This window comes from Alosa pseudoharengus, unplaced genomic scaffold (assembly GCF_046254945.1).
Source record: "Alosa pseudoharengus isolate Yale_2024_CS ecotype anadromous, Long Island Sound unplaced genomic scaffold, YU_APseudo_1.1 YU_APseudo_1.1_scf_14, whole genome shotgun sequence".
Classification (NCBI taxonomy): Eukaryota; Metazoa; Chordata; class Actinopteri; order Clupeiformes; family Clupeidae; genus Alosa; species Alosa pseudoharengus.
Genome location: NW_027468609.1, coordinates 20,293,483 through 20,307,556, shown reverse-complemented (window position 1 = coordinate 20,307,556; position 14,074 = coordinate 20,293,483). Strand labels below are relative to the sequence as shown.

The 14,074-nt window shown below is 42.2% G+C and overlaps 2 protein-coding genes across 2 annotated transcripts in view; one reads left to right on the top strand and one right to left on the bottom strand.

Annotated features, from left to right (window-relative positions):
- Positions 1-81: 81 nt before the first annotated feature.
- On the bottom strand, positions 82-6,675 carry stoml2 (stomatin (EPB72)-like 2). The gene is made up of 10 exons (XM_076284112.1): positions 6,539-6,675; positions 5,379-5,528; positions 4,881-4,980; positions 4,736-4,794; positions 3,947-4,048; positions 3,541-3,675; positions 2,827-2,971; positions 2,431-2,510; positions 1,412-1,540; positions 82-1,081 (listed from the first exon to the last, which is right to left on the bottom strand). The coding sequence occupies exons 1-10, from the start codon at positions 6,578-6,580 to the stop codon at positions 941-943; spliced, it is 1,083 nt and encodes a 360-aa protein (XP_076140227.1). The 5' UTR covers positions 6,581-6,675; the 3' UTR covers positions 82-940.
- Positions 6,676-7,742: 1,067 nt separating this feature from the next.
- Positions 7,743-14,074, top strand: part of LOC143123017 (protein unc-13 homolog B-like) — a 121,444-nt gene continuing 115,112 nt past the window's right edge. The window contains exon 1 of the mRNA XM_076284111.1: positions 7,743-7,995. Coding sequence (XP_076140226.1) covers positions 7,974-7,995 — 22 coding nt within the window. The 5' untranslated portion in view covers positions 7,743-7,973. The remainder of the gene's footprint in view (positions 7,996-14,074) is intronic.

The following is a 14,074-nucleotide window of genomic DNA, read 5'->3' as shown; positions in this document are numbered from 1 at the left end:
GTGTGTGTGTATTGGATGTTAGATCAATTGCCTTGATTTATGCGGTCAATAGCATATCTTGCAGATACAAAACAAATGCACTAATTTCCATACTGTTTTTATTTTTTCTCCTTCCAAATACAAATTCTCAAGTGCTTTGTGTGACACTGTGCCTTGATCTGGTGGGACTTATTTAAAAGATATACCAGTACTCTAAACCTCAGATTATTAAATAAACAAAAAAATGACAAATAATGTACTCCACAAAGCCCAAGGCTATTCTACCCATTCCCTTCACTCACAACATTCAAAAATGTGGGTCGACACATTGGTGTAATTACATTGGGTCCATAGCTGGATAATAATGGCAAAGTCCTCTATGGGCCTTTATGGGCGTATCTGGGATGCATTATTTCCATCACATAATCTTCACTGAGATTGTCAAGACAACTGCAGGGGCCACTTCCATAGGATGTTATCAGATACTCCTATTCTGTAAATGAAAGCCATGAATCCAATTGTTCCCAAAGTATTTGCATTTGAAAGCTGGCCAAAGAAAAGGGAAGATGACCGTAACCTACAATTTCACAAATATGATGGCTAACAGACCATGTAAATAAAAAAAAAAAAAAAAAAACATTCAGACAATAATTCTCATCCTCACGGTTAAGGCTGACAATGTCATTATATCTTCATTGTATTCTTCTCCCATGTGTGTAACTATCTTCATTTAGCCCCCCCCCCCCCCCAAACTTAGAGTGCATATAAGTTCATCAACAACCTGTATCATAACAGGAGAACTTAGCAAAGCTCCACCATCAGATCCTGAGTGGGCTTTGAAGAGACACAAATGTGGAGAATCGGGTGAATCAATTCCACAGTCGCCTCCTCAGCCCTGATGCCAAACAGAATAGCTTGTGTATTTGAGTCAGTGTGAGTTTCTGGCTGGGGCATGCGCCCTCTACTGGAGAGGAGGTTGAGATGCGCCATTCTCTTTCTGGGCCGTGTTGTCTGCTGATGCTGTGTCTGGTGCCCCTGAGGTTGTCAGTTGTGCTACTGGACTCCGGTTCTGCTTAACGAGGGTACTGTAGATACTCATAGCCTGAGATAGAGAGAGAGAGAGAGAGAGAGAGAGAGAGAGAAAGAGTGAAAGAGGGTAAAAGAGAGAAAGAGTGAGAGTGAGAGTGAGAGAGAGAAAGAGAAAGAAAGGTAAATGGATTGAGGAAAGTCAATGGACTATTTAGGTTGGGAAATCTGACTCATCAGGTAACACTTCCAACAAACAATCATGTTGGCGAATTTGTCCCCTTATCAGATCAACTGACAGTTGGGAGAGACCTGTGAACCAGGGAATCAGTTTTGCTCCAACGAAAGAAGGGGGGTCCACTCATTTCAAGAAAAATGGTGGGTGGTTGAGTGGATGTCATTTTACCTGTGTGACCATGCCAGTGACGTCCCCAGAGTTGGAGGGCAGGAGGATAGTGTTGGACTCTTTGGCCAGTTTGGAGAAGGCCGAGACGTACTGCTCAGCCACAGTGTAGGACGCAGCGGCATTCCCATTCTGCGGAGAACCAGGGAACATACAGTGCATGGATCAGTATCTCACACAGCCGCATCATCATCATCACCAGATCAATGAAAATCTGTTAGGTAGGACAGAGACCGGAATATTTGGAATGAGGTCACGTTCCTGTATACTAATCAATGACATCTGGCTGTCAAATTGGATTTATATTGATTTATCAGCTCAGGGACAAACATTCAAAACAAACACATTTCAATGATAGATCTGTAAAGCCCAAGGCGGACGTAAACAAGACAAATGAACAGAATGAAAATAACTGCCAGCCTCATAAAATGTCTTATATTTGTTAAATATTTTTCAAAATGTACTAGAGCCCGACCGATAAATCAGCGTGCCGATATTATTATTTGCCAATCTATTGTTAATAACGGCCTATATTTATTTTTAAATTAAGTAAAGGACAGCCAAAGGGTGATCCTTCATCTACATTTCGAGTATCGTTTTTCCAGCTTAACGTTATGTCCAACAGTAAAATAAGTTAGCATTGGTTGAGTGGGGGAGGCTAACTTGATTTTTGGTATATTTGTAAAACATAAACACAGTTATACCGAGTAGCTTAACAACAGCACTATCATTTTAGCTAGCTTAGCTTTGATACCAGATAGTTAGGCCTATTATATCCCACCTTCATCAGAACTTTTTAATATGCAAATTATTAGAACACATTTTTTCACTGAATATTGGCTGATTTAATTGTTTATCGGTTTTGAAATCCTTCAATATCGGTCTTTATTGATTTTGGGTAAACAAATCAAAAGGCAAAAATACAACATTTCATTTCCAGTGATAGCTAACAATTACTTATAAACTTTAACTAAATTGACCTGCATGCATTATATCAATGTATCCTAATATATGTGTGCTACCTGTAAGGTGAGGGCTTCAGACAATAGATGGATGGCTTTAGCCTTGGCTTCTGCTTTGGCCAGCACAGCATTGGCTTGACCTGGGAAAACATTGCGAAGAGACAAGGATTTTTGCAAGCTTGACATGGATATCTTTGAAATTAATACTGACATGAACGAGGCTTGATAACCCTTATGGTACTTTTGAACAATAATCACAAACTACACTGTGTATTCACACATTCCAATAAACTGACAGACCAAAAGGGACAATATTACTAGGAGGTTTGGATGGATAACACACACATGAAAATTAAGAACAGAAAGTGAAGCAATTAATGATGCAATGGTGATATGCTATCTGTCCCTGCAGCCAGAGGTCCTGCAGAGATGGTCAGTCACAAGGCACAAACGCACCAGCAGCTCTGTTGATCATTTCGGCTTTCTCGGCCTCTGAGGCAAGGATCTGCGCCTGCTTGCTTCCCTCGGCCACGTTAATGGCCGCTTCTCTGTGTCCCTCGGACTCTAACACAGTAGCCCTCTTCTTCCGCTCGGCTTCCACCTAATACACGTACACACACACACACACACACACACACACACACACACACACACACGCAAATACACACACACACACACACACACACACACACACACGCACACACACACACGCAAATACACACACACACACACACACACACACGCACACGCACACGCACACGCACACGCAAATACACACACACACACGCACACACACACACGCACACGCACACGCACACGCACACGCACACGCACACACACACACACACACACACACACACACACACACACACAAATACACAAGCACACAAGCACACACACACACACACACACACACACACACACACACACACACACACACACACACACACACACACACACACACACACACACACACACACACACACACACACACACACACACACACACACACACACACACACACACACACACACACACACACACACACACACACACACACACGACAAAAGGGACATAAGACACAATGTTTATGAGAAAATCCTTTGAACTTTGAAGAGGCTTGAATTTGTGAAATCTGTAGAGATCCGAGTCCGCTTGTGCCACACTTGCCTGCAGCTGCATGGAGTCTTTGACCCGCTGGGGCACGTGGATGTCTTTGATCTCGTATCGCAGACAGCGGATACCCCAGTCGTCCGACGCCTGGTTAATCGAGTGGACGATGTTGGAGTTCAGCGACTCCCTTTCCTATGGCCCGTGAGGGGAAAAAAAGTAAATGAAATGACATTGGACTGCGCTGCCACATCAACACAATTTCTGATTAATTCTACTGGCTCAAAAAACCTATAGGTGTATTCGGACATGGCAGTTCTAAGAACACAGTTCTACGAACAGCCCACTGCGAATTCCGTTCTAAGAACTACCCGCCCCCAGGAGCCTTTTTTCTTTTGCATTCGTACTAGCAATAGGAACCGGTGACGACCCACTACTACTTGGTAATACACCTAAATATTCGTACCCTGAAGACTTTGTCCAAGGTCAGCTTTCCCAGCTCTGATCTCATTGTAGTCTGTGCCAGCTGCGTGACAGCGTACTCTGGATCTTCCACTCCATAACTGGCCTGGAAAAGAGACACAAGACAAGGGTCTGCATTAAAAAATACTATAAAGGTTACTTACAGCTATCTTGCACTGTTACATGGCTATGTTCTATTGCAGTGTTTCCCATACATTGACTTATTTGTGGCGGCCCAATGCAATATCAACACTGACCACCACACAATGATTTTCTATGTTGTACTAAGGGATGAAATCCTTTCATTTCATCTCTCTCTCTCTCTAATTAAGTTATGTTCAAGCATATAAGAAGCAGTATCCCTTCGCTAATGTTAGAATACTGTTGGGTTGTCGAGTTTAGCACACTATAACGTTAAAGCTACTCGTCAACATCAACTTCTCGTGCAAGGCAAGTAGAACTATAAGCTATTCATTTTATTGACTCCGACACGGAATGTTTGCTCAACACCCCCCCCCCCCCCCCCCCTCCTTCACCTACCACCATAAATACAGTTCAATTCTGTGGGAAACACTGATGTGGGTTATCTGATGAAGCAGCTCAGTAATATGCATTCTTTACCACATTATATAAGAAAAACAAATTCAGGTTTCATTTTTATGGTGCACTTGCTTTTTCAACTTCCATGATTAAAAACCTGAAATCAATGTGTGGCCCCATATTTAGTTACACACTGCATACTCCAAAAACCTTTAAAATAGAGGAGTAAGGGGATTAGGCTAAATAAACTTACCTTAAAGGGGTCCAATATCCTGAGGTACAAAACTCCATCTATCTGTAGAGTGACGTTATCTGAAATGGAAGAGAGCTCTAGTTAACACCATGAAGATACTTTATTTGTAAGTTGGTTTCTAGGAGTTAAAAGGTGCTCTCCTCACCTAGTGACACAGCAGACTGTTCCGGCACATCAATCACTATCTCTTTTAAACTCTGCACATAGCGGACTCTATCCAGGATCGGAATTAAGAAGTTTAATCCCTGCAGAAATGGAAGAAATCATGCATTAAAGATGACCCAGCATGGAAAACAGTTTCAATTTTTTTCCAAACCTTTTTACCTTGGCTTTGTCGAGTAAGGAGAGTTGCATGTGAAATAAAGAAGTTAAACGAAAAAATAAATAAATAAGAGGAAGAACGGAATAAGGGGAAAAGTGAAAGAGCAATGAGGGGAATAAACATAGAGAGATGATAGATGACATCATGATACCAGTCACCTAATGAGCTCATTAGATTCCGTATGACTGGCACAATTGAATTTATCACTGTGCATAACTGAATGTAGTTCGGGGAACTCAACAGATCCAAATGCAAATTGAAAATTTTATCCAAAATCACACATAATTGTATTCTGCAACACAGGATGGGTCAAAACCCTACCGGCTCTAGGATCCTATGGAAGCGGCCCATCCTCTCCACCACCCAGGCCTCCTGCTGAGGGACAAACAGCATCACAGTGTTCATGGGGAGGCTGGAGGCCCATCGCTGCTGCACTGGAGTCCACAGACCTGGTACACTCCGTCCAGAGTGCTGCAGAGAGGACACAAAGACCAGGTCAGATGTCTTACACAAGGGCCAGCTTATCCAGTCATATCACAGCACATGTTCACAGAGGAGGATGTTCGAGGGAATGAGGTTTGAAAGTGTTAACATGACCAAGGAGGGTCAGACAGTTGACACGAGGTAGGAGGAGGTCTTGACATAAGGAGGAGGTGGTCATACCTCTAACCTCATGTCAAAAGTCTCATTTTGGAGCATCTTTCAGTTAAACATACTCTTTCTGTTGTACATTATAAGCCCATCATCACTTTACATTTAATTAAGTATTGACACATACTAAAGGATGTACTGAAAGAAACAGAGCATTGTATCTGCTGTCTGTGGCACAACTTTAAGGGCAACAGCTGAGGACAGCCAGTTAACCAGTCTTATTCGGTCGGTCACAAAACAATATTCTCTTTTCAGAGATGATGTTGCTGCCCAAGATTATGTTGAAGGGAACACTGTTATTGCCGGGTAGCCTTTGCCACAAGCGTTACGATGTAACAGACTAGGTAATATCTTGCGAGTTTTCAATTATTTGGACTCAATCATTTGCAATTTCACGACATCAAGTTAGACCCATAGCCGATGGTGATGTGCAATGTAATGTCGTGTAAGACGACTGACCAGACGACTAACAGTCCACCACAGGCATTAACCAGACCCACAGTTGACAGGTTCTTGAGAAGTTACGTTTACGTGACGCACTGACTAAAATACCAGCATCCACGTTAAGTAATAACGTTAAGTGCAGCGATGAAGTTCAGTACTGAAGACCTCATGTGTCATCAATGCAATTATGAATATCAAAGTAAAGTAAACTAATTTCGACGTTTCTATCTGAAAAGGTCTTCCACTAGGACATCATATGACAGAGCAGTTGTCACTGACCAGGAGGTTTGGGCAGCTAACGTCAACGTTACAGATTGAAGTTAGCCGGCTAGCATTGGTTTTCAATGTAATAGTCAACAAACCAGATGGAAATGTTCCCTTCTTACCTTTAACAGGGCGCCGCCAGTTCGCAAAACGGTTCTAATCATGCTTAGGAAGGATATTTATTTTCTTGATCGGACAGAATGAATGGTCCCTCTACACCACCTTATCTTACAAGCGTGACCCTTCACTGGTCCGGAAGTCAAAATTACAACACATTGCAAAGAGTCCGTCGCTGAAACACCTCCCTTAGGTATAGGGAAACAAAGGCTCAAAATCCAAGCATTCCCGATGTATTATGTAGTTGATCAAGACCAAGATAATGTGTTGTCTTGTGATGGCTTCATGAGGATATTGTTTAAAAATGTATAGCTAACTATTTATACACAGCATGTCAAATGCATTAGGTGAAAACTGTATAGTTGTTATTATGCAGTAGTTTGTAAGTATGCTTTTTTCTTTATAAATATATCATCGTTTATAAATATATTCATGGAAAAATATTAAATGGGTAAATTTAGGCTACATATGGCCTAATAACGCTCAATGATTTATGAAAGCAATTTTCGCTGCACTATTTTACCACTAGATGTCGCTTTATTTCACAAAGTTGTAGTAGCCCGATGTCAGTGTAAATATTAGACATGACTTATGGCAACTTATCTAAAGATCAGGGTTGATTTGCAGAAGTAAGCACACGGTAGAAACCATCAGTATTATGCTGTGTTTTACAGCTGTTTACCTGCATCCTTCGATTTGCTACAACTTTCCGAGTACTAGCCTGCATTTCTTTCAGGCCCAGGCACTCTTGCGTTGAAAAATAAAATGACAGTGTATTGGACAGTGTATTGGATAGCCTACATTGCTGTAGCCTAAGCACTACGTTTTGATAGCAGCATCAGGTTGGTTCACTTTATTTATTTATTTATCTTTTTAAAAAGGTGTAATTCAGGCATTGAGTAGCCTATTGGTTGTCATTTGAATGTAGCCTACATCTCTGGAATTAGTCAAACTGCCGAAAAAGCAGAGTTGTTGAATATAGGCCTCATCAGCTAGACAGTCACTTTGCGTCACCACCTGTTCCTTCAACCTGTTTACTTTGGGCGGGGCAGATAAAGAGTAACGCCTTCTTCATAGCCATTGGCCACAGTTTACATTATCCCGCCTTTGTAGTTCAAAGAACATTCTTACTGGATATGTCCAATGTCACTATGACAGCCACTATCCCACCCCCTCCTGTCTTTCCTTAGGATAGAGAAATAAAAGTGATCATGGCGAGAAGAGATACCGAATCAGTGTACTTTGGCAGCAGCCTCAAGTTAGTTTTAGAGCTTCTTTACCATAGTCGTAAAATTTAGAGAGTTGTCATTGCAGAGCGCTGCTGCCCAGAATGACCGGAGCTGGACGGTGAGAAGCTGACGGTCGGGATCCATCATTAATATGTCGTTTTAAATCTCAGAGGAAGACTTAATCAGGGGTTTTCTCTCTAGAGTTACAGCCATGTCTCTGCTTTGTGTTAGAGGTGAGTTTTGGCTACTTTCTTTCTTATAAAAGTTATGTTTGGTCTTTCATCCTATAGCACACTGTTGACTGGTGCTTCAGGAAGAGGTGTTTGGTTTGACAGCGGTCGAGATACCTGGACAACTTTTCCTCGGCTGTGGTTTCCGTGTGCAATTCTACAGGTTTAGACTATGTAGGCAACAAGTCACCTTGGTATTTTATATTTGCGCCATGTGCACAAACATATTTCACATTTCGGACAACCGTTTAGATAAAACACCAGAGGGTGGTTATTACATAATTTGTTGTGTGAACCGACCCCATCCTACCAGCTGTTTCCACCGACTAGCCTCCTCCTTATGCTGAACATTCGGTACATTTCCAGGATGTGCATGTCTGCTGTCAGACAGCTCGTGCACTGGGAGCACCCAGAACTTCACAATTGTGGTCAATAGGGAGTGGGTTTGGAAAAGCTTAATTGACATAGGCCTAGGCTACGACTTCTATCAGGGAGGTTAAACATACATTGGTAGCCTACATTAAGTCTTACCAAATCGTTTAAAAAGTGTAGCAATCTTGTAAACGAAGGTTTTAAATGCAGTTGTTTACTCAATTACAAAAAATACATGTCAATGCCGGATTAGCGATTGTATTTGCGTGCCTGTGTTTTAGGGGCATTGGAAATGGGCTTCGATGGCCTCTTGGCTAGACTGACCCTTCAGAGCAAATCCCAAATTTGCCGAAAGGTCGTATGCGTATTCCCACTCGTGCACACCACGCAATAGTTGTTTAAATAGGCCCCAATCAATATGCTCATCTGCGGAATATTTACATGCATTTATTATAGGCTACGGATTAAATACATTTAAAAGTATTTTAAAAGCAAGTTTTTGTGAAGGTCTAATTCATTTGGCAGGTTATTTTGCTTTAGGTGTTTTAAATGTAGTACAATTTGCTTGTGGGTGTTGTTGATATGTTGATGGCCAGGGTCCTGTCGTGTGTGTGTGTGTGTGTGTGTGTGTGTGTGTGTGTGTGTGTGATTCTGGAAAAACTGTCATATCCAATGAATGTATGAATGTACATAACTTCTGTTCAACAGGGGCAGAGTAATGTATAAATTGTCCAAAGTAAATTAAACCGAGACCAAAGGTAGACTAGATCAGATCCCCACATGTGTTTATATGAGAGAAAGTCTGTCATGTAGAACCATATCCCATTTTAGATTTGTTTTCCCTTTGACTTATGAGCCAGTGTGGTTGATCTTATTTGATACTCGCACACTCCTTCTATCTCATTATGTCTCTTTCACACACACACACACTCACACTCACACACACACACACTTGCCTGGTTGTCTATTGTCACTGGACAGTGTTAGATTAGCATCTTCATATTATTTCCTTCCAGTGTCTAATTTGCCACCACCAGTCGTAATCAGCATCCGGATCAGGCCCCCCAGTCTAACTGACATTAGGCGTTAACACTCTTGTGTTGAAATGGGACAAAGAACACCTTTTGGACTAAACAGCATCTTTCCTCTCACATGGAGTGAAGCTTGAGGCATCTCCTGTGGAAATGTGTGAAATGTCACTGGTTTCTCTATTTGTGGCATATTCTATCACGGGGTGCGCTAAGGAAATCTAAAGGTCTTTGGGACTCTTCTGGTTCTGGTCGTTGTGCTCAAAAACATTTGGCTGTAGTTACCAGTGTGAATGCTTCAAATGAGATTGGAATCTCTGCATGCCAGTCTTGTCATGCAGTCAGTCCTCTGTCTGCAGCCTCTTGTTGTATATTAGGCCTACATATGAAGAGGTTACTTGCAAAAAGCAGATGTGCCATTTGAATGAATCATTATATATACAATAAAAAAACATGTTTTTTATATTTGTTTTTTAAAAATATACTGTGCTTTTGCAAATGAACTGTTCATAATAGAATAATTCCAACAATGGCTATTGGAATTCCAACAATTGGCTGCAGGAAGTCAGCAAGACCATTGCTTACAGCATTCAAGTATTAAAGTTTAAGTAATGCAACTGTTCAGCACATTTCCCTATTTTGCAGGTATGTAGAGATAATGCTTTGTAATGATTAAATGCTTTATACTATATGTATGTGACATTTCAGCATATGTATAAGCTATGTGTAGGTGGGTCTTGGGTCTTGCCCCACTCTGGATGTTTTCACTTCAGATTAGCAGTGTTCTGTGTTCCGTTGTTGCCTTGGTAAAGGTCCTGTGCCTGACTCCCGCCCTTTCCTGCTGGGAAATGCTAAAGGCTGGAGTTTGTAGTTGCAGGCTGAAATGTTTGACCCCTCATCCGCCTCTCTTTGAAAAGGCCCAAGTCACAGTTTGACCCCTTGTTTGCTTCTTTTTTCTCCCATCACCAATAATAGCACAGACAGACCCACCTCAAATTCTCTCTAATGACCCCCCCCCCCTGCACGGTTGCCAACCATCATGCCTCTGCTGAGCCATAGGCCTACAATCTGTTCTCATCAACTTCAGTCCCTCTCTCATATTTAATTTACGAACAAATCCTTTCACACTACTTTTACAGTGGGCAATGCCAGGTGCGTTTGCGGTGCGTAAAAATAATTTTAGAAGACTGGTCTAATTTTTTTGGATGTATGTGTCGCTATCAAGTCTGGTGTAGCCAGTTCCATTGATTAGTGGAAGGTAATTGTCGCAGCATAAGATCCGCGAATAGAACACCTCAGTTACGTGCCTGGTGTAACCAGTCTGTTAGATGGTTAGATCTACCTCATTCCGCGCCCAGAAGTTGCTCCTCAGTTAGCTGGGCTATACCCTTTTATCCTCCTCCTTCTTTACTGGCCGGGCAAACTTTAGCTTGCTCACTGCCTCGCTATCAAACTTTGGTTGAGCGGTTTGCCCGTCACACTTCATCCACCCAGTGTCGCCCCCTTCTTGTCTACTTCACTCTTCCCTCTTCTCTCCTTCTCTTTGTCTTTCCTCCACATTTTCTTTCTTTCCCCCCATTCGCCAGTTAGAGCTCTGAGTCTCGAGTGCCCATGTGCTTCCCCCCAGCAGGGTTTTAGAGCTGAGAGAACAGTTTCGGAGAACAGTGAGGTGACGTGACTGGAATTATGCAATCTATGCATAAAGAATCACCTTTGGAGCATCACAACAGCTAAACAAAAGAAAATCATGTCCATCTTGGCTCTCTAAACAAGTAAATTATTTAAACAGGCAAAGTAGTGCACTCAACAAACAGCGCTAAGGCGCTTTGTTATCCCAGCTCAGAGATGTCCAAGGGTTTTGTAATGTCTGATGTTTTATGACTTGTGGCCAGAGAAAGCTTTTTCTCTTCCTGTAACGTAAGACATATAGTGCGATTCTGAAGAAAAGCTCAGTGATATTTAAGCTAAACGCCTCAAACTGCTCGATCAAATCACACCGCACCTTCTGCGACCTTAAAACTACGTGTTGATTGGCTGGAATTGCTTATTGCTCTTAACCACTTTGTTTGCTTCCTAGATCCATGATTGTCCACAAGTATGAGAAGTCCTCTGATTTATAATCTCAGATTGTACTTTTTCACCTTTAACAAGAAGTGCAGATCACACAAAGGGTTAGAGCCTAGTGCACTGGGAAGCACACATGATAGAATGAATTCTTTCAAAAACAATAGATGTGAATGGAGCTCAATGGATGAATGCAGGCCTTTTCTGGCCTAAGCAGTGCAGCACTAAACAATGTAGATATCCAGGAAATTTGCATTGCTAGATTGTTTTCCTTCAGAGGAATTTCCTGCTTGGCCTGTACTTTGTTACCCTCCAGACTTCCTGGTTGGTCATCATCACTGTCTGAAATCGCACAGCAAATGTGCAGTGCCACAAGAATGGCACAAGAATGGATATTGTGGTTCACCTATGTTTTTCCTTTAACTACATGTTTCTTTACACAGATGGCCTTTGAATTGGTTCAGAGAGGGTTGCTATGGTTTTCCTTATGGCACAGTGTCTTAGTCATCCATTTAAATCTTTTGTAAGGAGGCAGTAGTCAATAAGCAGTGCTGTACTAAGGAGAGTGTCTCTCTTTGCGGGGAAGCAGTGGTATCCAAGGCCCTTTGAAATGGGTCGAATTAGCCCTTCACGAGTCTGTGTGCCTTTGGATGAATATACATTTTTGCTAAATACACATTTTACTTTTATTTTACGTTTACTTTAAAATAGGTTGTGTAATTGGAACCGGACATAATTGGACAGTATTTATTGTACTGTAAGTGTGTTTTTTGTCAGGTTAAGTGTGCTCAGTGACTTTTCTTTTTTTCTCAGCGTTACCAAGTAGGCACAATATCATCACATCAAGCTGGAAAAATTACATAGTAGTTATATGCATTGTAGGACCAAAAGAAAGTCTAGAATGGTGTGTATATGCTTTTTTGAGAATTCTTAATTGAGAGTTAATAATGTAAATGATGTTTTAAAGCTTTTGAACAAATAGAATAATATTTTCCTTTCATATTATGAACCTCTGTCTCTATTAAGCAGAGCATGTGTACTGCAGGGTTGAGTTTCAATTTCTTATCATTCATTATTATCCTGTGCTTAAAACTGAGCCTCTGCCCCTGGCCAAAGTGAGTCACCTCCTCGATTCACTGATGTCATGGTTGTACCTCTTTATTTACTCTGGCCTGGCAGAGAACTGGTCTCCATGGTGATGTCATCACGCATAGACCCGCAAACACACACACACACGCGCACAGGCCCACGGACAGACATACACACAAACAAACACACACACACACACACACACACACACACACAGAAGAGTAGCGTCACGTCAGATGCTAAACGAACCTGCACTGACGCACTTGGACCACTGGCACCTTTGTGTGTGTGTCTGTGTGTGTGTGTGTGTGTGTGTGTGTGTGTGTGTGTGTGTGTGTGTGTGCGTGTACACCCACATGTGTTTGCTGCTCACAATATTTATGAGCTTTTTGTAGATAGCATGCTGTCAATATGTGTGTGCCTTGTTATTACTAAGTCATGGGAGTGCCTCACTGCTAAACTTGTGTGTGTGTGTGTGTGTGTGTGTGTGTGTGTGACTTCCTCTGGTGGCTGTGTGTCTGAGTGGGTATTGATGGTTGTACAGTACATTTCTCTGAAACCGTTTCAGGCCGATTAAAAACAAATGCCAGACAGAGAGATTTCAGCTGCAACATCAGTAGTGAAAAAATAGACCTGGAATGAAAAAGAGAGAGATAGAGATTGCAGGAGTGATGTTGGGAGGGAAAGGGAAAGAGGTAGTGAAACAGAGATTGAGAGAGAGCTGAGAGATTTTGAGGGAGAGAAATTGCAGGAGCAGTGTTTGAAGGGAGAGGGAACTTGAGAGAGAGAGAGAGAAAGAAAGAGAGAGATGAGGGGAGAGCCGAGAGATTGTAAGTGTAATCCCTTGGCCATCTGTTGCTCTGCCTGTCCTGTCAACCCCATAGGCTCCACCTTGCAGTCTATCTCTCTCTCTCTCACTTTCTTTCCCTCTCTCGCTCTCTCTCTCTCTCTCTCTCTCTCACTCTTTCCCTCTGTTTCTCTCTGCTCTCTGTTGGCTCTGTCAGCCTCACAGAGCAGATAGTAAACAGCAAACACTGGCAGCAGGGCCGGCTCCAGACACTGACCCTTCTTCCTGTTTCCCGCCTCACTTCCTGTTTGCCTGGCACTTGTTATACCCTCTTAACTTTAATGTACTCACTGAGAAGCTTCTGAGGAGAGCCTTCCTATTCTAGTGCCTGACATTCCAAGCCTCATCATGGCAAAATCACGAGGCGTCATTATTCCACAGAACCGTATCAAATGTGTACTGCTCTGTACCTTCCTTCTCTGAAACGTTTACAACAAGCAGTTTGTATAGTTATATAGGCAATGAGAAGCAACCAAAGACTAGAACTGTTTGAAAGGGGTGGGAATGTTTTTTGATGATTGTAACACTAAAATTGTGGTGGTTTTGAGTGAAATAAAATTAATCGTAAAATATAGCTGCAAGCAGCAATGAGGGGGCCAAGCAGAATAGGCCGGAGTAGCCACGGCGACAAGATAGAACTCAGCAGACACCCGGGATCAACAGGGCTGAAACAGGGCTGAGT